The 22,154-nt window shown below is 45.5% G+C and overlaps 1 protein-coding gene across 2 annotated transcripts in view; it reads right to left on the bottom strand.

Annotated features, from left to right (window-relative positions):
- Asb18 (ankyrin repeat and SOCS box containing 18) overlaps nt 1-22,154 on the bottom strand; it is a 63,375-nt gene that overhangs the window by 27,218 nt on the left and 14,003 nt on the right. Inside the window, exons 2-3 of one of the 2 annotated variants that reach the window (XM_021174906.3) lie at nt 17,575-17,697; nt 14,300-14,567 (exon numbers count right to left, since the gene is read on the bottom strand). In XM_021174906.3, the coding sequence (XP_021030565.1) occupies nt 14,300-14,567; nt 17,575-17,697 (391 nt within the window). The remainder of the gene's footprint in view (nt 1-14,299; nt 14,568-17,574; nt 17,698-22,154) is intronic. The other variant, XM_021174914.2, reaches the window with a different exon arrangement.

A 22,154-nucleotide genomic window follows, 5' to 3' on the forward strand; every position in this document is an offset into this window, starting at 1 on the left:
TAGAGACGGCAGGGCAGTTGCTCCTCCATGTGTAGGTTCCACAGACATAGACTGAAACAATTGTGGCTTGCAAATATTTGAATAAAAATTACACCTGTCCCGCGCATGTGCAGATCTCCTCTGTCCTGAGCACGTGCAGATTTTCCCTCACCATAGTCTCTAAACAATACATCACACTAATGGTTTACACCACACTTGCATTGCCGTAGACATTCTAAGAATCTAGTGGTGATTTAAAATACCCTGGAGGATGTACGTGGCTTCCATTAAAATTTGAGGCCTTTTCATATATCAGACTTTATTTAGCATCTTCAGAGTCTGGGCACCCATGCATACCCTGGCACTAACCCTGCATGGATACCAAGGGATGCCTGCATGCCATTTCCCTCTGCTCAGATAGTCCCACCTGCAGGGCTAGAACTGGAGCAGATTTGCCTAATGATTCCCTTCAATGATGTCTGCCCCCCACCTCAATTGGCTGCATTCACAGGTCCAATTTTGTCTTATGAATTATCTTTCACTTAGTACTGACACACCTGGAACAACAAAAAAAAGTGAGCCAGTGTGCTTCTTATTAATGTATTTCCTGGAGGAAGCAAGTCCTCTTGACTTTGCTTCAATCAAGGTGGGGCCAAGGACAAGAGTCAGGGACTCCAGAAACCATTGATGGTTTTAATCGCTGAGAGTCAAAAAAAAAGGGGGGGGGAGGGGGAGGGGGTGAGAATAGGGTCGGGATGGGGTGGGGTATTCTGATAACAAACAGGGTGATGCTGGCATGCAGCCTGCAAGGTAGGAAACAGAGGAACTTTACTGAAACTTTTCTTTTTTGGAAAAAAAAATTTTCTTCAAACAGCCACCAGATTAAAGATCTCCTATCCCCTCTCGTGTTCTGAATCCCGAATTCTGAAGCTTGCGCTCTGAAGGAAGCACAGATAATTTTTTTTCTTTTTAAATCTCAAGAACTCAGAGACTCAAAGGTTTTCAAGTTCTGTGCCCATGGAGAATTGCTGACTGACGGGGGATGGGGCAGAGCTGGGTCCCTTGGTATGAGGAGCATTGTCAGAAGGCGGAGGAAACCAAATGGCTCTGTATGTGGGTCATCGACCTTCTCGCTACTGTGAGGTTAAAAAAAACACACTAAGGATGACCTAAAATTGACTATGTATTAAAGATCCCAGAGAAAGTAGCTCTTTTTCTTTTTGTCAAAGTGACAATGTTTATACTCCTTGGAGCCAGACCTCCTCAGAGTCCTGCCTTTAGAAGAACTCTTTGGAGCAGAAAAGCCTGGTTGCGCCCTCAAGTCCCTTCTGACACCTATTAACTTTTTATCCTTTAAGGTAGTGGGCTACATTATTGTAGAGGTGTTCAGTGGAATTGCCAGCATTTTCAGCTTGATTGTTGACATTGGAGGGGTTCTAAGTCAGCTGTTTTCATCGTCCTGCCTAAAATTCTGCTTTATTTATTATTTAGCTTAAACTGCCTTGCTCAGGCCCCATGAAAAGGATCTAAATGATGAAAGTCTTCCAGATTAAGTGGCCAAAGGAAAGGTCTACACAGAGAGAAATGGAAGAGTAAATGATGGGAAGGAAGCAAGAGGAAGGTGTGTGTGTGTAAGGATCTTACACACTAATACCATTATGTCCTGAGTTGTGTTCAGAGCCCTTAGAAAGCAATGTCGTACACTTCTGTGATGCTTAAAAAGCACCCAGAACCAGGAAGCTAGCTAATTTCTGTCTAGGGCATAAGCTGTGCAGTGCTACTGGTTGGCACCAGATCTCTGCATCTTATGATCTAAATGCAAACTGTTGGCTTATTATAAGGGACCCTGTCAGGGCTCATAGTAGTTTGTGCTCTGAGTAAGTCCTGCATTCTAGTTCTTAGTAAAAGGCACTAGTTATGAATGAAGCATAAAAGAAACTTCTTTTTTTAAACAACAATTTCATATTCATAGAAGAGTTGTGGAGACAGGGCAAAGAGCTCACAGAACCCCTTATCCAGCTCTTCTTGTGTTATTATGGAACACATATCACCATTAGAAAACTAACATTGGTACACTCTGACAGACTAACAGTAATGAAAGAGATGACTGAATTTGGCTCTCCCATTTCATATCCATGTGATGACTGAATTTAGCTCTTCCATTTCATATCCGTGTTCTGCGCCAGGATCCAATCTAGGATACCATGCTGCATTTGTGCTCTTTAACTTTAATTCTTAATAAGACACAAGTAAATAATATACATGTGCCCTTGGAGATATGGGATATAGTAAACACTACATGTGAAATATTATTGAACAGGTTATAGTTTCCACTAGAACATGCTATTCTTGGGAGTTTTGTTCTCGACAAAAAATATTTCCACAACCAAGAAGTCACAGATGACCAACAAATGTGTAGAGTAATGGAGGAAACAACCCCCCGCCCAATTAAATGGGAATGAAGAAATAGTAGTGTTTCAATCACCATAAATAATGATAGCAATTATACAGCCAATGGGAAAACCTGAATGTAAGTAGAACCATCCAGTAAGTGTGGACGTAAAATGAGGGTGTGTGTGGAACCAAGAGAGGAACCAAGAGCAATCCATCCTGCCTCCAATGGGTTGAGTAGCCTTATCCACCATGCTCCTGTTGCCATGAGGTTGCTATGCCTTACCTCAGACCCAAACGACTGTGAACCAAAAGCCTTTGGCACTATGAGACCAAATGAATCTTTCCTCCCCTGAGTTGTTTATGTCAGATGTTTGTCACAGTGGTGGAAGGGTCTATGAAGACATATGAAGTCATACTTGTTAACACATTTCTAAATTTGTCAAGTGTATCTTACCAACTACTTAAAGTGAGTGATAAAAATTCCTAACTATGGACAAGAGGATGCCAGATTTCTTCGTGAAGAAAGGCAGGTTATAAGAGAGTGGGTCTGTGTTGTGTCTAATGTGCAGGTAGAAGAAGAAGGAGAGGCAGAGTGGAGGGGAAGAAAGAAGAGAGAAGAATGCAAGAGAGTGGGAAAGGAGAGAAACCAAGTTGTTGGCTCAGAATTCCTTACTTGCAAAGATGTCTCTCAAAGACTCAAAAGGAATAACTGGTTTTCAAACAGCAACCACGGAGAACAGTCACCAGCTGTGGACTCTCATCAGAAGAACCATTGAGGAAAGTCTTCAGAGCAAAAAGAAAATAATAACAGAAGAAGTCCTGGATTTCCACAGAGCAGTGAAAACAAAGGGTGCCATAAGTAGAAGTAAAATCTATTTTGTGTGTATTCTTTCAACACATTTAGCAGATAATCAACTGCTAAATGGTAATAGCAATGCATTATGGGATTTAAATGTGTAAGTAAAGCGTAGGATACCTATAGTAAGATAATGAGAAGAGTTAAATGGACATATACTGTCATATGATTTTTATAGTATGCATTAATTGAGGTCAGACTAAGATAAGGTAATGTACAGGGTAAAACCCGAAAGGAATCACTACAATAACCCAACTGTAATGGTTATTCCTGGTGATCAACTTGACTATATCTGGATGAAATACAATCCAGAATTGGAGGGCACACCTGTGATCCAGACCTTAAGGCTGGAAGGCACAGGCTTTTTTGACCAGGATCTTGACATGGAGATCTTCAGGCATAGTGGCCATGAAAAGCTTAGACCCAGGCAAGGTGTTATATAGTATACAACTTTAATTCCAGGATTGGAGGCAAGGAGATCTCTGAGTTCAAGATCAGCCTGGGACAGAGCAAGTCCCAGATCCAGGCATGGTGGTACATACCTTTCTTTAATCTGGGCCACACCTTCTGCTGGAGGCCTGCATAAGGACTTTGGAAGAAGGAAGATTCACTCTTTGACTGCTTGAACTTACTTGCCAGCACATTTGTTAGAACCTACTTCTATAGAAGACCAGTGGAAACAAGTCTTCTGGGACTGAGCAACTACTAAATTCTTGGACTTTCCAGCCACAGCTGCCCATTGTTGGGCTAACTGAACTACAGACTGTAAGCCATCACAATAAATTCCCTCAATATTGCTTACTAATACAACAACCAAATTTGTATTTATTATAGCATGCCAAAATGAATGTAAAATGAAGACTACTTAATAAAGAAGGCAGAAGAAGAAGAAACAGAGAATAAAGAAAGAATAGGTTTAAGATTTAATTTGAGCTTATCTAGACAAAATTACATTAAATGTAAATGACACAAATGCCAAATTAAAAGGAAGAGGCTTGGGGGACTATATAAAAGAATGCAAGATCCACTTAAAATCTGCCTATCAGAAACTCACTTAAGGGCTGGAGAGATGGCTCAGAGGCTCAGAGGTTAAGAATTCTGACTGCTCTTCCAGAGCTCCAGAGTTCAATTTCCAGCAACCACACAGTGCCACACCACCATCTGTAATGGGATCTGAAGCCCTCTTCTGGTGTGTCTGAAGACGGTGACAATGTACTTTCATATATAAAAATAAATAAATCTTAAAAAAAGAAACTCACTTAAAACAGAGTATTTAGGTGGCAGAGGCAAGTGGATCTCTGAGTTTAAAGCCAGTGTAGGTTACATAGCAAGTTCCAGGACAGCCAGGACTACATAGAGAGAGTCCCTATCTCAAAAACAAAACACAAACAAAAACAAAACTTCATACACTGGGCATCACCGGTGGCATATGCACATTATCTCAGCACTTAGCTAAGAGATAGAAGCAAAAGAATCCGAAGTTCAAGCTTATTCTTGGCTACATAATGAATCTGAAGCCAGTCACAATATGTGAGTCTCTGAGAACAAACAAGCCAACAAACAGTTAAAACTGAAGGCTAATTCAAACCTGTAGCAAACATCTAAACATTTCATTTATTCTCTCTCTTGATCATGGATGAGACCTTAGGTTTGCTTCTAACAAATACTCGATGGAAAAAGTTACAGGAGTTTTCGTTTTTTCCCCTGCCAGTAGGTCAAGAAAATTGCTACTTCTATCTTGCTAGCAGACTTTGTTGTTCTCTCAGCCTGCATGCTTTGAAATAAGTTGCCACACTAGAAAGAACTATGTAGCAAAGGTTATGTTTGAAAGAGTGTGTGTCTCCCAGATTCCCCTTAAATTCCACCCTCAGTGGAAAAGTATAAAGAGGCAATGGATGGACTTAGGAAGCGATTAGGTCTTAAGCTCTGCGGTCACAGGTACAAGTAGTGCTTGTAAAAGGCCTGGAGGGAAGTGAGTTCACTGCTTCAGTATCTTCTGCCTCTGATGCCGCATGGATATGCAACAACAAAGTTCAATGCTGGAAGCAGAGAGAGCCCTCGCCAGATCTGCCTCTGCTCGTATCTCCATCTTGGACTTCTCAGCCTCACCCTCAGAAATGGGGGAAATAACTATGTGTGATTTTAAAACTACCCAACCTAAGGCGTTTTGTCATAGCTTCAGGAATGGATTAGGTAGTAAGGAACTGAGTTTATCCACAGCCAGTGAAGGATGGAGACCTTAAACCCAGCAGTCCTTAAGGAATTGAATTCTGCCAATAACTGCCTAGGCTTGTCCATGGGTTTCCTCTAGTTGGACACTCAGACCAGACTATAGGCTTTCATGTCACTTTTGAGAAGCCTGAAAGCAGAAAACCGATGGTTGTAAGCTACCACGTGGTTGCTGGGAATTGAACTCAGGACCTCTGGAAGAACAGTCAGTGCTCTTAACCGCTGAGCCATCTCTCCCGCCCAAATGTGTTGTTTTAAGTCTGTGCTAATTTGTTACAAAGTAATAATAGAACTGATGAGACATAAATGCTAACACTACCAGAGCAGCTATTTTAAATTATTATTTTTCTTATTTTAAAATTTTTATTAATTAAAATTAATTAAGAATTAATTTAATTACAATGTAATGATACTACTTCCCCCTTCCCTTTCTTCTATCCAGTTCCTCACACATACCCACTTCTGTGCATTCTCTTAAATTTATATTCATGGTCTCTTTTTATTTAATTGTTGTTATACACATGACAGACACAGTTGTAAATATATAAATACAACCTACTCAGTTTGTATAAAGTTACTTCTGTATATATATACATATATATACATATACACACACATATATACACATATACATACACACACATCTATCTATCTATCTATCTATCTATCTATCTATCTATCTATCTATCTATCTATCTGATTTCAAGGCTGGCCACTTGTTATTGGATAACCAATTGGGGGGCATTATCCTTAGGGAAGACTAATTTTTCTGCTCTTAGCTTTCCAAAGTAGCTATTTTTAATATCAGACATAGCTATAAGGTTTAGAGCACTGGTTTCTTTCAGAGGACTGTGTTAAATTCCCACTACCCACATGGTGGCTCACTACCATCTGCGACTCCAGTACCTACAACATCCCCAATGCCCTTTTCTGGCCTCTATGTGCACTGCATACCTGCAGCACACAGGCACAATCCAGTCAAACAGTAGTCACACAGAGAGAGCTTAACTCCCGCTTCAATGACTTGACAAGGGGAGGAAAGTGAACTAGGTACTCAGAAGTAATGGTAGGCCTAGGGAAATTGATGTGATTGACTTCCTAGAACACTGAATCATACAATTGCCAAATACAGACTAAAGTACACGAGGGCATTTACCAAGAGAGACATATTTTGGATTATAAAATAAGTCTTGATGAATTTATAAAGTCATACAAAGTACAATTTCCAAATCCCTTTGATTAAGTTGGGAGGTAAGAGGCAAGTGGACCTTGTGTGTTTAGGGTCAGTCTGATCTGTCTGAAGAGTTCTAGGACAGTCACAGTGAGATCATGTCTCAGTGAAATAAGAATAAAGAGAGTATACAGGAAGACTTGTAGTATATAAGAACAGTATATAGGAGCCGGGCGTGGTGGCGCACGCCTTTAATCCCAGCACTCGGGAGGCAGAGGCAGGCGGATTTCTGAGTTCGAGGCCAGCCTGGTCTACAAAGTGAGTTCCAGGACAGCCAGGACTATACAGAGAAACCCTGTCTCGAAAAAACCAAAAAAAAAAAAAAAAAAAAAAAAAAAAAAAAAAAAAAGAACAGTATACAGGAAGACTTGTAGAGCCCTGAAAGTCTACATTTGAAAAATAATATTCAAACCAATGACTTTAGCATATATTTAAATACATTTGTAAAAGATAAGCAAATGAAACTCAATGCAAGCAAGAAAGGAGGACAGCAGAAGACTCTGCAGGGATCAGTGAAACAGAGAACAGAGAAATAATAGAGAGGAGAATTAAAAAAATAACAGAGAAGTTCAGTGAAATCACAAACCAAACTGCTGGTGACCTGGGAAATTCCAACTTCATGAATGCAGGAGGGTCAATGAGGTTAGATGGAGACTAATGGGGGTGGGACACACCCCACCCTCTTGAATAAGGGAGGTAATATAACAATTTGCAGCCAGTATAAAAAATAAGAGTCAACCTCATGGCAGCAAATTAGATGACTTAGCTGGAAGAGACAAGGCTCTATGGAAGCTTGCTTGAAAAGAGAAATAACTTACCTCTATTTAGGAAACAACGTGAGTTTATAGTTAGAAACCTCTCACCAAGAAAAAGCCACACCTAGATGGCTTTGGTGTTGACCTGCACCAAATACCCGGGACAATCTAAGATCTTAAAAACAGAAGGGGGAGGAGGAGGAGTGGCTTCTCACGTGATGACTGACATTATATCACCGACTGCTCATTGTCGGACAAAGATGGTGTAAGACAATCATGGACTAATATCTCGTATGAAAATAAGTGTAGCCGGGCGTGGTGGCGCACGCCTTTAATCCCAGCACTCGGGAGGCAGAGGCAGGCGGATTTCTGAGTTCGAGGCCAGCCTGGTCTACAAAGTGAGTGCCAGGACAGCCAGGGCTACACAGAGAAACCCTGTCTCGAAAACCAAAAAAAAAAAAAAAAAAAAAAAAAAAAAAAAAAAAAAAAAAGAAAATAAGTGTAGCTTTTTAAAAATATAGCAAATGAAAACCAAGTATCCATCCATCCATCCATCCATCCATCCATCCACCTATATGATTATAATAATTCATGAGTAAGTTAATCTTGGGAATGCAAGGTTGGTTATTCAGTCTCTCTGTGTTAAAAGACAAAGCAAGGGTCATATGATTATTTCCACACATATAAAAAATTTAGGGTCAGATGGTGATGGTGCACACCTTTAATCCCAGCACTCAAGAGGCAGAGGCAGGTGGATCTCTGAGTTCGAGACCAATCTGCTATACAGAGCAAATTCCAGGATGGACAAGGCTATTCAGAGAAACCCTGTCTCAAACAAACAAAGAAAGTTTTTTTTTTTTTTAAATAAAACACAACGTTCATATACAGGATATATCCACATATAATACAAACTCTCAATGACCTAAGAAGGAGTGCTCCATCTCTGACAAAGGTGACCTACAAGAACTTCATAATGCTGAAAGGCACTGAATGCTGAGCTCTAAGACAAGGAACAAGGAAATGGACTCTTGAGCTCGTTTCTTCAGAATTACGCTGGAGGATCCAGTCAATGAGACAAGCATGAGAATGAACATTCAAATTGTGAAGGAAGCAAAAGTGAATTTGTTTATAGATATCTGCATAGGAATCCCGGGGAATCTATAAAGAACCTTTAGAGAAGCCAGTGAGTCCATTGAGGCAGAAGGCTGCAAGCTTGCTTTCTCTACCGAGAATAAAATAAAATAAAAATTCATATGGCAGCTACACAAAATCAGAAATTTGAATAAAAATGCTTTCTACAGTGGCATTGAAACTATGAAATGTTAATATCTGGTCACGGCTGTGTTCTAGTTTCCTTTCTACCGCTGAGACCAAACACTCTAACTAAAGCAAGGAAGGGCAGGAAAGGGTTAATTTGTCTTATACTTCCAGTCACAGTCCTCCATGGAGGGAAGACAGGGGGGGAACTCAAGAAAACCCTTGAAGCAGAAACTATGAAGGGATACTGTTTGCTGCCTTACTCACAGGGTCACGGTTGGCTGGCTTTCTTATATTTTTGGTTGTGAGCCTAGCCTTTAATGGCTGAGCCATCTCTCCAGCCCTTGGCTGGCTTTCTTATGCAGACTAGGACCACTTGCTTAGGGATGATGCTGCCCACAGTGGACTCAGCCCCCCCCCCCCCATCAATTAACAGTCAAGACAATCCTTCACAGACATGCCTGCTAACATTTGTGCAATCCCTCAACTGAGAGTTCCTTCTCAGGTGACTATAGGCTATGTCAAGGTTAGTTAAAGGGCAGTGGACATGTGGGGCATTTGTGATCAGTTCTCAAATAGCTGAGGCAGGAAGATCATGAATTTGAAGCCAGCTTGAGCTATACAGCAATACCCTCTCAAACCAATCAGCAAACAAATGTGTGTGTATGTGTGCATGTGCATATGTGTGTGTGTGTATATGCATACATATGAATCAGGAATAAATCTTATACAATATTTGTAAACCTCATGCACAGAAAATTAGAAATCACAGTTGAGAGAAAACAGAGAGAATCTAAATAAAATCAGAAATTTGAATGAAAATGCTTTCTACAGTGGCATTGAAACTATGAAATGTTAAATAAACGGAAGGGTGAATTGTATCCATACATTGGAAACTTAAACCTAAAGGTTTGTTTGTGGTGTTTACTCTTTCCACACTGATGTATATGTTCATGGTAGCCCTAGTCAGAACCCAGCAGATATCATGTAAAAGCTGACCAACTGAATAAAAAACTCAAATGACATGCAAATGAGTTACAATAGCCAAAACAACTTGGAAAGTAATGTTTGAAGGCTCTCTCTCTCTCTCTCTCTCTCTCTCTCTCAAGTTGAAATTTTACGTGCATTGGTGTTCTACCTCCATGTCTCTGTGTGTGAGGGCATCGGATCTTCTGGAACTAGAATTACAGACAGTTGTGAAATGCCATATGGGTGCTGGGAATTGAACTTGTCTCCTTTGGAAGAGCAGCCAGTGTTCTTCACCACTGAGCCGCCTCTCCAGCCCTCTGAGGGCTTACTCTTACCTTAAGTTCTACTAGGCAGTTATAACAGTCAAGGCAATCAATGTGTATTGGTGGGGAAATAGATGAATAGATCCTTGAGGGGATGTCTCTTCCACCCTGGCCATCTTGAGTATGGCCATACTGGCCACATTATCTGTTTGACTGACTGCTGAGATGGAGTCTCAGTAGAACATAATGCTCTCTTCTTGAATCCTTTCACCACACGGCCACTTGCCTCCCTGGTAGCAACCATGGGGCTGGTTCCTGTCCCTTCCTGGGTTCAGAGGAGGCTTCTTTCCTCACTCCCTCAGATCAGAGCTGCTCCGAGGATGGAAGCTTGGACGTGGTTGCTTGCAGTGAGATATCCTTCCATTCACATGGATGTCATCCACCTCTTGGTCTGGGATGTGAGACAAGGACTGTATGGAGTCCATGGCTGCTCTTCCTCTCAGTGTTTGTGCAACAAAATCGGCTCATTGTGCTGTGACCAGTGAAACCAGCAAGACTGTGTCTTACCTTGGGTGTACTTGGCGAGTGAGTATAGAAATGACGCCAGATATGAACGGCCACTTGGTTTATATCTCTGTGTGTGTGTGTGTGATTGTTTGTAGAGGTCAGAGGTCAACCTTCAGTGTTCTTTAGGAACTGTCCCTGTGTGTGTGTGTGTGTGTGTGCGCGTACGCGCACGCGTGTGCTTTTGAGACAGGGTTTCTCTGTGTAGTCCTGGCTGTCCTGGAACTTACTCTGTAAAACAGACTGGCTTGAACTCAGAGTTCCGCCTGCCTCTGCCTCCTGAGTGCTGGGATTAAGGGTGTGTTTCACCATTGCCTGCTTCCCCACCTCCTTTTTTGAACAGGGGTTCTTAGTGGGCCAGGAGCCCCTGAATAAGTGAGGCTGGTTGGCCAGGGAGCACTAGGGAACCATATGCCTTTGCCTCCCCAGGACCAGGATTGTAAGTGCATGTTGGAACATTTGGAGGGAAGAAAGGGAAAGAAATTATATAATTGTATTATAATTTCAAAAAATAAAAGAAATAATTAAGGAAAATAAGTGCATGCCATTATGCCTGGCTTTTAAATATGAGCACTGATGATGAAAGCCATCTACTCGGTCTTGATTAATTGATTTCTTTGGGGGCAATTTGCAAAGGCAAGGGAGTGGGGAAAGGAAGCGGCTTTGACAGCGGCAGGTTTGACCCTCTCCTGAAGCAGTGTTTCACACCGCAGCCTATGACCCTCTCCTGAAGCAGTGTTTCACACCGCAGCCTATCGCTCAGCACGAGAAAGGTCGGGTCACAGCAATATGGCTGTGCTTCAGAGTAAATGTGTGAGGAAAAGCCAGAGAAACCCCTGCCGGAACTGTTGGAAAAGCAAAGTCACAAAACAAACTAATGACTTCGATCATGCCTCACAATCTATTAAGAAAAGAACTCACACCAGTTAGATTTTTGGGGGGAGTTAGGGGGTGGGATCAGCTCAGTCCTGGCATACGACAGCAGGTCACAGTGCCGTGAGGCAGCTCCCTATCTGCACACAGTGCAAGTTGCTAGGAAGTGAACTGTGATCTCTTTGTTTTTTTGTTTTTTTTTTTGTTTTTTTCCCCTAGACAGGGTTTCTCTGTGTAGTCCTGGCTGTCCTGGAACTCACAGAGATCCATTTGCCTCTGCCTCCCGAGGGCTGGTGTTAAAGGCATGCGCCATCCCTACAAGCAGCAAAAGGGGTTTGGCTCCCTGGGATTTAGCTTAGAAACAGAGGACCATTGTGAGTTCACTGCATGGATCTAACTTACCCTAGGCTAATATCCCCAGCCAGCACACCCTGCAGCCAGGCTCTGAATGCTCAGCCTCTCACACCATTAGCAGGCTTTTGTCTAGTCCGTTTCTGGAGAAACTGGCAGACAAAGTAATTGTCTGGGGTTGCCTTGGCCTCAAAGTTACAGCTCAAGGTGGTTGCAGTCTGGGCAAAATTAATGTAGGACTGTAAAAGTTGAGTCTGTAGATGAAACAGGAAACTGTGGACTTGGGTCAGGCAAAGAAATTCTAGATAAAACAACCCAACACAAACCCCCAAAAGAGTAAATTTGGCAAATTGAACTTTATCCAAAGGAAAAACTTCTATTCCTCATAGATACTGTTAAGAGAAGAAAATGGAAGACGGAGGCTGGGAGATGGTGGTTGTTAATCTCATGCATAATGAGGGCCTTGTACCTTCAATATATAAAAAGATCTTGAGGCTTGAATATGAAAACAACTGAGTTTAACATCTGAACACAGGATCTGAACGATGGCTCACCTGAGAGAATGTACGATGGCAGATGAATATGGATTAAATATCTGTGGACGAGTTCAGAATAATTTGGAAAGAGTGATATAGTTGGGGAAATGCAAGCTGAAGCTACAGTGTTCTGCTTCCCTGTGACTGTCTACACGTCCCCCACTCAAATGCCACGTGGCTAAAGGGGATGCATTGGAAACCAGTGTGGTAGTAACTTAGACGTTACCTTCTTAATCTCTTTAGACTGGCTAGTTATTGGGACCATAGGTTTATCCAAAAGTAATAAAGGTTTATAAAGAGGGCACAACACTCAGGGATATTTGATTCGCAACAACCCCAAACTGGAAACAATCAAATGTCTTTCATTATTTTATTTGTCTGCCTGTCTGTCTTTCTATCCATTGATTGCAGTAACTAGGATTGAACGCATAGCCTCACAAATACTAGCCAAGTGCCCTACCCTGAATTACATCCCTTCAGGGGTTCAAACATCTTTCTTTCAGTTAGGAACGGATTAAACACACTGTTGTGTATCAACGCCATGGAATACTACTTAGCGTGAAAAGGGAACGAACTGCAGGATCCCCACGACGACATGGATGTATCCCAGAATTATGTTGAGAACAAGAAAGTAAATAGCACATTTTTGTTGATGATGTTTTGTTTGTTGGTTGGTTTGTTTTTTTTGAGACAGGGTTTCCTTTGGGAGTCCTGGCTGCGCTGGAACTTACTTTGTAGAGCAGGCTAGCCTCCAACTCAAGAGTTCCTCCTGCCTCTGTCTTTCGTTGGGATTAAAGGTGTGAGCCATCACTGCCTGGACAATGGTACATTCTATTTAATAAGAGATTTTAGAACTTTTTGGACTTATGAAGCACGTGCGACTGGCTAATGCCCTTCACAGGGAGGGGCCTCTGCTTTGAAAATATTGCAGGGGCTTTGCAAGATGCTGGGAATCTAAGGGCCTCTCAGGCAATTCCACTCTGGACCTGGCACCTAGCATCCCTGTCTGCTTGCTGCGCGCTCTTCCAAGGGGCGGGAGACCCTGGTAACTTTGGGCAGGTGGGGAGCAGCGGACCCCAGTCACATCCAAGAGTGGGATGTAGTGATTTTATGTTAACACTACTACGTAGAAAGCAGCCAAGCAATTATAAAGCAAGACTAGGGGGCTAGAACCTTCGAAAAGAAAAGTTGAGATGATACAACCCTGGCAGAAAGCACCAAGGTCGCAGGGGCCCCTTTGATCCTCTCCATACCAGGCAGAGAGACCCGGGCGGGTGGGGTCCTTGCGGGCCTCGGAAGCTCCCGCCCGAGAAGCTAACCATTTATGTCACACTGTGACAATTATTCTGCATAAAATTATCATTAAAAACCCTAATTTTTCAGCCTCCAACCCCGCCAGTGGCCTTTTAGCATTCTTCAGCGCCGCGTCTGCGGGCCGTGATCAGAGGCTCATTACCGCGGCGTGGCGCCCCGCGCGCTCGCAATCAAGCGCTAATTAACCCGCCCGGGGCCCGGCCGGCGGGGCGGGGTTGGGGAGGGTCCAGTGGCCGGTGGGGCGGGGTTCATGGCCTGGGGATTAGGGTCAGACCTCAGACTGATCCCAGCATGGGCCTAAAAGATCCCAGCCTGGAGCTGTGGGTCAGAATCACTGGCCCGGGAATTAGGGTCAGAATCCCAACCCTGGGGACCAGGATCCTGCAGGGTCTCTGCTGTGGGGAGTAGTAGACTTAGGGTCCTGGGCCTGGAGACAGAGCGATGTCTGGCTTGAGGACTAAAGTTACAATCTCAGAATTGGGCACGAATACACATAGATCCTGCCCTGGGGACCAGATTTAGAAAATCTCCCGCTTGGGGGCTAGGGATAGACAGGTACCCAGCCTGGTAAGTGGGGTCAGGGGCCCTTCCTGAGTCAATGGTCTGGGAAAGGAGTAAGTATGGACCGGGATCCGAGAACACGTGGTCAAGGGCCAGACTTGAGTCTAGGCCTAAGACCTCCAATGTGGGGTCCCTGGACCAGTCGGTGATGCAGGAGCGCGTCTTACCCAAGCGAGGCGGGTGTGCGGCATAGGTGCAGGGGTGCCAGGCCCTCGGAGTTGAGCAGATCTGGATCTGCTCCGTGCTGCAGCAGCAGTCGGGCGCAGGCGGTATGGCTCCCGAGACAGGCCTCATGTAGGGCACCACGACCTCCGGGATTGGCATTGGGATCAGCTTTGCGACTGAGCAGGTGTCGCACGCAGGACTCGTAGCCATGGGCCGCAGCGATGCACAGTGGTGTGGTGAGCTCCCGCTTGTACTCCAGGGTCCAGAGACCTGGGAGGAAGGGGACAGGGTATAAGGTGAGTGGGGCAAATGGAAGAACCGGTGGGGTAAGCCGTTTGTTGAGGCTGGAGAGGGTGAAACCCTATCTTAGAGCTAAGTACCAGGTGCATGGGTACGAGAGTCACTTGGAAGTATAGTTAGAGATGTAAACCCCAGACAGAGAGCAGAAAGACACACGGAAGAAAAGACAGGATCCATGAAGAAAGAAGAGGAAGAGGCTGGGAGCGCTACACCAGAGATAGGTCCCATTTCTGTGACATAGGAGGGAGTTTTCAGTTGTGGCGGAGGGGAGTGGGTAGGTATGGGGTGGATGGGGGGGGGGGACTGGAAATCTTGTAAGTTAGAGTTAAAGGCCAGGAGGAAGAATGGACAGGATAGGATGTATGTATGTATGTATGTATGTATGTATGTATGTATGTATGTATGTAATCCCAGTACAGAAGGGATTGGGGGTGATTAAGAGGAGGGCTGTGGAATTTTCCAGGATCTAACCTTTGTCACCTACCCCTTCATCATTAAAAAGAAGCAAACAGACAAACCCCATCAAGGAGGCCTGCTGGAGAAAAAGACAAGGAAGAAATTGAGTGTTCTTGGAAGTGGCAGCTACAGAAGGTGGCTTTCATGCTGCTGTCCATGGGCAGCACAATTCTGCTGTGCGTGTACGTGTGTGTCCGTGCATGTGTGTGTGTGTTTGTGCGAGTGTAGCATTGTTCTTTCTTGATGGATGAATGAACAGATGCTGTGTGTGACTTCTCTGAACACTTCTCTGCTTTCATGAGGCAGGGACAAGGTTGTTAGTGGCCAGGAACACCTGTGTGTGTGTGTGTGTGTGTGTGTGTGTGTGTGTGTGTGTGTGTGTGTGTGTGTGTCCCGTGAATACCATCAAGGGACAGGTACTCACATGGCAAGAGGGCTTTCTGTAATGATGGAAGGATCGATGAGGTGGCTGTAATGAGCTGCCCAGGAGAGCCTTTCTGAGGCCAGCCTCCTTCCTGGGACCCACGCTGGGCTGTTTTGAAAGCCCACACTCATTAATTACCTACCTGTGTGTGGCAAAGAATCCCAGCCTGCTGCTTGTCCCAAAGGCCCAGCCTGGAGCTAGCTGTTTGCTCGGTGGGCAAAATGGGGGAGTGACTGTCACCACTGGTTAAAGGGACAGTACTCAGAGGCTCAGGGATTGGGAGTGGGGCAGGGAAGGCAGTGTCTACTTGGGTTTGGACTCTTTTTGTTTTTCCCCAGGGAAGACGGTCTGATTACAGGGATGGGGTGGGTCTTTCTGAAGAGAGTGGCCCTCTGGCTTCCTCAGGGACCATACCAGACCCCTACTCTGGTGCATTTACCAAGATACAGAATCTGCTTTTACTTGTGCCATCTTCAGAGTGCTCAGCCTACTCTGCTGCCTCCTCCCAACCCCAGTTCTGTATAACCAGCCTGATCAGCTAAGACTTCCTAAGTTCTGGGCTGATGAGGGTCCTTCACGCCAACAAGAAAACGTAACTTCTGAGTTGGGGAGATCACTCAGTTGGTAAAGCATCTGCTATAAAAATATAAGGACCTGGGTTTGATCTCCAGAGTCCACATACAAAATCCAGGTATGGTGGTCCATGCTTACAATGCCCAGTGCTGAGGAGATGGAGGCAGGAAGACCCTTGGGTCCACTGATTATCCAGCCTAGTCTAGCTGACAAGCCTCAGGCCTGTGAGAGACTCTGTCTCAAGAGTCAATGTTCCCAGGGGCCATTTTCTGTTCTGGGGGAGCCAGGTGGCTGGGCAAAAAATACCAGGGGATCCAGGTAGCCCTGAGCCCCTGCCATCCTGGTCCTCATGGAGCTCGGGCTGTATTAACTTGACTGCCACCATTTCCCTGATCGTTGGCTCTTAGCACATTCTAATTTCCTGACCTGCAGATGTGTTCTGGAAAAGTTGTGGAGCATAAAGGTCAAAAGACTATGGGTGGCAGGGAACTAGATTTTGACAAGGTGAAAAAGATAGGTTAAATTAACATCCTGGGGTTTGCCATTTGAGCACATGTGACTCCAGGGTTGGGTAGCATGTGATTTAAAAACTAAACATGGCTTAGCATTCAAGCAGCTGTCATTCTTGGTCTGTGACAGGCAAAGGCAAGATGCCCAGATAGGTCTCACTAGGTACAGCCAGATCCATAGGACTGACATCTTCCAGCCAGCAGGCTTCAATCTTGTTACAAACAGGACAGTTCTTTGGCAGTGTTTTGGGTTCTCTTTGCTTGTGAGAGGTTTAAACAGAAATGTGTTAGTAAAGAGCCACCTTCCCATATTCTTAGCCTGCTAGAGCTCACAGGTTAGGATGTGGGACACTGGCCACAGATCCTCAATTTCCTATGGTCTGGCAGATTTCCTATGGTGGATTTAAACACAGGAGCATACAGCAGGTGGGTGCCTAGCACATGCTCCCAGCCCTAAAACCTGGGTACATCTGGATGGCTCAGCACATAGCAGCCACATCTGAGTGTCAGGAGTGTCCCCTGTCACACACAACACAAGGATCTATGGATTTATTTCCTCTTCCTTGTTTTTAGGCTTCTTTAGGTTCCAAGAGGAGGGTCTGCTGCAAGCCTAGTGTCCTTTCCTCTGTTGACACTGTACGGTCTGTAGGATGCCATACCCACTGCCAAAGTACTGTGGTGTTCAGCGATTCATAGAACGACCTCACACAGAGCTTCGTGTCACAGGTCCCTCTAATCTCTAGCTCCCCAGCTGCCAAGATCAACAGCTAAACCAAGGCTTTGCTTTCAAGGTATGAGATGCGTCCAATGCCACTAGCTGGCTGCTTCTCACCCATCATTTTCCCTTTGGACCAAATCACCCACCAGACCAAATTTGTTCACAGACCTTCTTTGGTTATTGATACTCCCCAAAGGCAGGGTCCGTGTACCCTCCCTTCAGGAAGTATGCACAGGTTTCCAGAGGGTTAGTAGAAGCTTAAAGTGGCACAATGGAGCTTTAGAGGAACCAGGGTACCTGAGAGCCCAAAGGTGGCCAGGGATGTCACCTGCCATTCCATCTCTCCGTTATTGATCTCAAACACTGCGTTGGCATCCCAGAAGCACTGGTCCATGAGGAGCCGGATGTGGTCCAGGTCTCCTGCCAGCAGTGCAGCGTGGAACGCAAGCTCGGGAGTCCCAGCTCTGATCTGTGGCTCTTGGCTCATCTTCTGCAAGATCTGCAGCTTTCTCTCAGCTGGCTCTGGTCGTCTCTCCATTGCAGAGCGACAGATTTCAGAATGGTTTCTTCAGCAGGGGAAGATGGCCTCGTGGAGAGTGGGCTATTTCTATTGTCATTACTCCATTGTCCTCCACTTGGAGCCCTATGACAGTGTATTTATAACTCCTCTGGGCTCTAATGTGATAATGGTTACTTGATATGACCACGGTCATGTGACCACTGAGATATCACTGTGTTCTCTCACCCGTGTGATTGTATGGATGATAACCCCGAAGGGGAAAAAACCTGCTTCTGCCTGTCTCTGAGCTACTCTGCACATGCAGAGTCAAAGGCAGACACCAGCCACATGCATTCAGCCTGATGACTGGTCGGTTTTCTTATTTACTGTTTGATCAGGTGACCCCAGCCAGACCCAAGGCGCTGAGACTGGTGCCAAGGTCTAGAAAGCAGTCAAGGTCATGCAGGGCGCTCAGGAAGTTGGACATGCCATGACCATTGGATGCCCATGGAGGAGGATTTCAGACACACGGTAGAGCTGGCCCAGGAGAATCAATGTGTGCTGCAGGCAGCAGAGCTGGAGGGCGGGACTGGAGCTCAGACAGCAGATGCGGAGCTACAGGACTTGGTGTTTGGCCCTGCTTTGGCCTGGTCCTTATTGTATGTCTCCCTCCCTCCCTCCCTCCCTCCCTCCCTCCCTCCCTCCCTCCCTCCCTCCCTCCTTTCCTCCCTCCCTCCCTTCCTTCCTCTTCCTCTCTTCCCCCTTCCTCCCTTCTCCTCCCTCCCTCCCTCCCTTCCTCTCTTTTGGACTGGGAATGTTTACTTTGTGCCATTGAACATTGGAAGAATGAGACTTGCCTTTATATTTTACAGAGGCTCATAGTTACGAGCTTGTCGTGAGAGCACGTGAGTTGGCCCAGCAGATGAATGCTAGTTTGATACACCTGACAGCCTAGCCCAATCCCTGAAACCCGTAGGAAGGTAGACAGAGAGACGTGACTCCATAAAGTTGTCCTCTGACCCCCCTCACCCCCACATACTCCCTGACACACAAACACAATCTGTGTCTCAGATGAGAATTTGAACTTTGGATTGATCTCTCTCTCTTCTGCAGTGTGTATGCATGCATGTAGGACTCTCTTCTGCGGTGTGTATGCATGCATGTAGGTATGTGCATACATGTACATGTTTATGATCGCTCTCCATTTTATTATCTTGAGTCAGTGTCTCTCAACTAAATTGTGTAGGTAGCCAGTTTGCTCAGGCTATCCCCCCCCCACCCCCATCTCTGTTTTTTCAGTACTGAGATTACATGCAGTCCTCATGCCTGACTGGCTTTTCCGTGGGCAGCTGGGGATCTGAACTCACGATCTCTCACTTGTGTGGCAAATGTTTTATCCACTGAGCCAGTTGCCCGGCCCTGCACTTTTGAACAGAATCGGGACTATTAGAGACTGTGGAGAGTTTCAGAAATGAACTAATTGCACTTTGCATCATGAGATAAAAATGAAGCTTTAGGCTCAGAGGTGGAATATTATGATTCAAAATGACACATTTGGGTGTCGAGCTGACCAGGGGTGGAACTGTGATGGTTAATATTCACTGTTAACTTGACTAGATTTAGAATCAGCATGGATACAAACTTCTAGGTGTGTTTACAAGGGCGTTTCCCAGAAAAGTTTAACTGAGGTGGGAAGGCCACCCTTAGTGTGGGTGGTGCCATCCCATTGGCCAGAGTCCCAGAGAGAGTAAAAAGGGGAAGGTGATCCGAGCACCGGAGTTCATCTCTCTCTGCCTCCTGGTTGTGGGGAAAAGATGTGAGCAGCTGCCCCATACCCCTGAAGTCACAATAGGGTCACCTTTATTGACAGACCTTCCCTGACATGAAGACTGTGCCTTCAGACTTGGAGTCCAAACAAACTTTTCCTTTGCTAGGTCGCTTTTCATGAATACTTTGTCACCCTGATGAGAAAGACACTAGACCTACCTGTCTTTACTCTTGTCACAGACCCTAGTTATGGGCACAGGTGGGCATGCATAGGTTGACCTGGAGCCTGTCTGTGATGCTGGGACTCACAATTGCTCCACAGAGGAGAGCCTCAGGATACGCTAGATGCAGAGGGGTATGGCTGGCTGGCTGCCCTTTCACGGATGCCTTCATACAGGTAGATAAGGGATGCGGGCTATGCAGAGAGGCAGAGGGCTCAGTGGTTAGAGATGGTGCAGCTGGAGAAGGGGCTTGGCCACGAGCCCCCTGCCCCACATGTCCTTCCTGTCCAGCAGCAACATATGTGTTTCTGGTTCTTCTTTTCTTTGAGTGCAGGCACAGCGCCATCTCATCTTCAAACGGACTGTAATCAGATCCACTTCTCGAAGGCTCTCGTGCAGCTGCAAGATGAGGCAACTTGAACTTGCCCCTCACTTTACATTGGAGGGTGTTTTCCAACCTGTTGGGATCTGTCATTGGATGTTTTTAAGAGGGTCAGAGGTGAGTCTCGGGATAAAAATGGGCTGTGCTCTAGGCTAAATTTAGCCTCTATGTGTTTTAGTTCCCTCAGTGTCTAAGCTGGAATTCAGGAGCTAGGGAGTAGGGCTTTAAAAATAACTCCTGGCAGACGGGGGCACCTTTGCAAGTGGGACATGAAGATGACTTCACAAACCTGGCACAGAGCTGAATAATAATGATAATGATGACAACAATGATAATAACAAGCTATTATTATTATTACAAATATAGAAGCACTGTTGACCATTTCATTAAATAAACAAATTAACCAACCTAGAAAGCAACCCATTCTTCCCCTGAGTTGTTAACCGAACATGGTTACATTTTAGGGTGTCTCGTAAGGTTTTGGGGGTTCAGAAATGAAAATCCCATCTGCGGGGATCACACAGGACAAGAAATTCATGTTTGGAAGACCCCCAACAGGAGCCGCTTAGTCTTCCTCCCCAAAGCTGTGAGCAGTCCCCCGGTGTGTGAGTGACACTCCTTTCTGACCCTGTGCCCTGGATTAGGCTCTTCACCCCCCCCCCACCTCTAAATGACCCTGCCTATGCACAGCTGGCCTGCATAGCTGGCCTGCACACCTGGCTGGCACAGCTGGCCTGCACACCTGGCCGGCACAGCTGGCCTGCACACCTGGCCGGCACAGCTGGCCTGCACACCTGGCTGGCACACCTGGCCTGCACAGCTGGCCGGCACAGCTGGCCTGCACACCTGGTCTGGGTAGGTGGACCCACTTGCTCATCCTTATCCTTTTCAACTTAGTCAAAACCAATGCACAGCCCCAAGATTCCACTCTGGCTTTGCCTTCTTTTCCAAGTCTGGTCCGCACAGAAAGCCAACTTCTTTTAAATGTAAATTTGTGTATAAGTTGCTGAAAATCTGATCAAAACTTGATGGACTACAGTAAAACAGAAGGACCAGAGACTGTGGTTTTGTTTTAAATACAGAACAAATTGAGATTTCTTAAACTGGCAGACATCACACCAGGCCTGCAAAAACCTCCACTGGATTAGGAAAAAAAGACGGTCTGGGGATGTTTCAAAACACGGGTGTCAGTTGTAGGTCTGGGGGTCAGTAGGAGCCCATTGGGTGAGCAGGACTTGGGATTTGACTGTTGTTGTGCAGTGGGGGTGAGGTAAAGGGTGTGTGCACTTCAACCTGAGAGGGGTGGTATTCTGAAAACTTCAGAGAAGATGATAAACTACAGTTCTTCTAAAAAGAAACTCTGATTCCTGGTGGAGAAGCACCACACATGAGGCCTCAGAGCAGTGCCTGATAGTTTAGTTATCGAATAGAATCACCTGAGGAGCTACAAAAGCCAGGATGGCAGGACCCCAGCCTGAAGACTTGTTGGGCTGGGTTGGGCTGCATGCAGCCTGAACATCGGGACCACTAGGAACTGTCTGAGCATTCCTATCTGCAGCCAGGTTGAGACCATGCTTGGCTAGGGACACTGCAGATGCTGCCTTCAGGTGATCCATGTGAATATATGGAGGGGAAACGGGGAGCACGAAGCAATCGGGCTCCAAATGATCTAAGCCAGCCAGAGCGGTGGCTGATTCAGTCTGTGATCCAAGCCGTTGGGGAAAATCCAGGCATATAGGACCTGTTTCTTGTGACTCAGGGGTCTTGGACTGCTGTTCACCGTCTGGGTCCTCCTGTTTATGTCTCTAGAGGCTTCACTTTCTCGTTGGGTATTTTAGAGGTAATTGGTGCCAAAGGCATACTGATGTTTGCGCCCAAATTTAGGCGACACAGATGCAGCAAGCTATCTGGAGTTATTTTAAACCATCAAAGCATGTTTGTAGAGAGCCGACTTGTGTCAACAAGGGGTCAGCTCAAGTTCACTTACTTTGGCTGTCAGAACCCCGAG

This window comes from Mus caroli, unplaced genomic scaffold, assembly GCF_978045245.1.
Source record: "Mus caroli unplaced genomic scaffold, Mus_caroli_1 scaffold_1, whole genome shotgun sequence".
NCBI classification, from domain to species: Eukaryota; Metazoa; Chordata; class Mammalia; order Rodentia; family Muridae; genus Mus; species Mus caroli.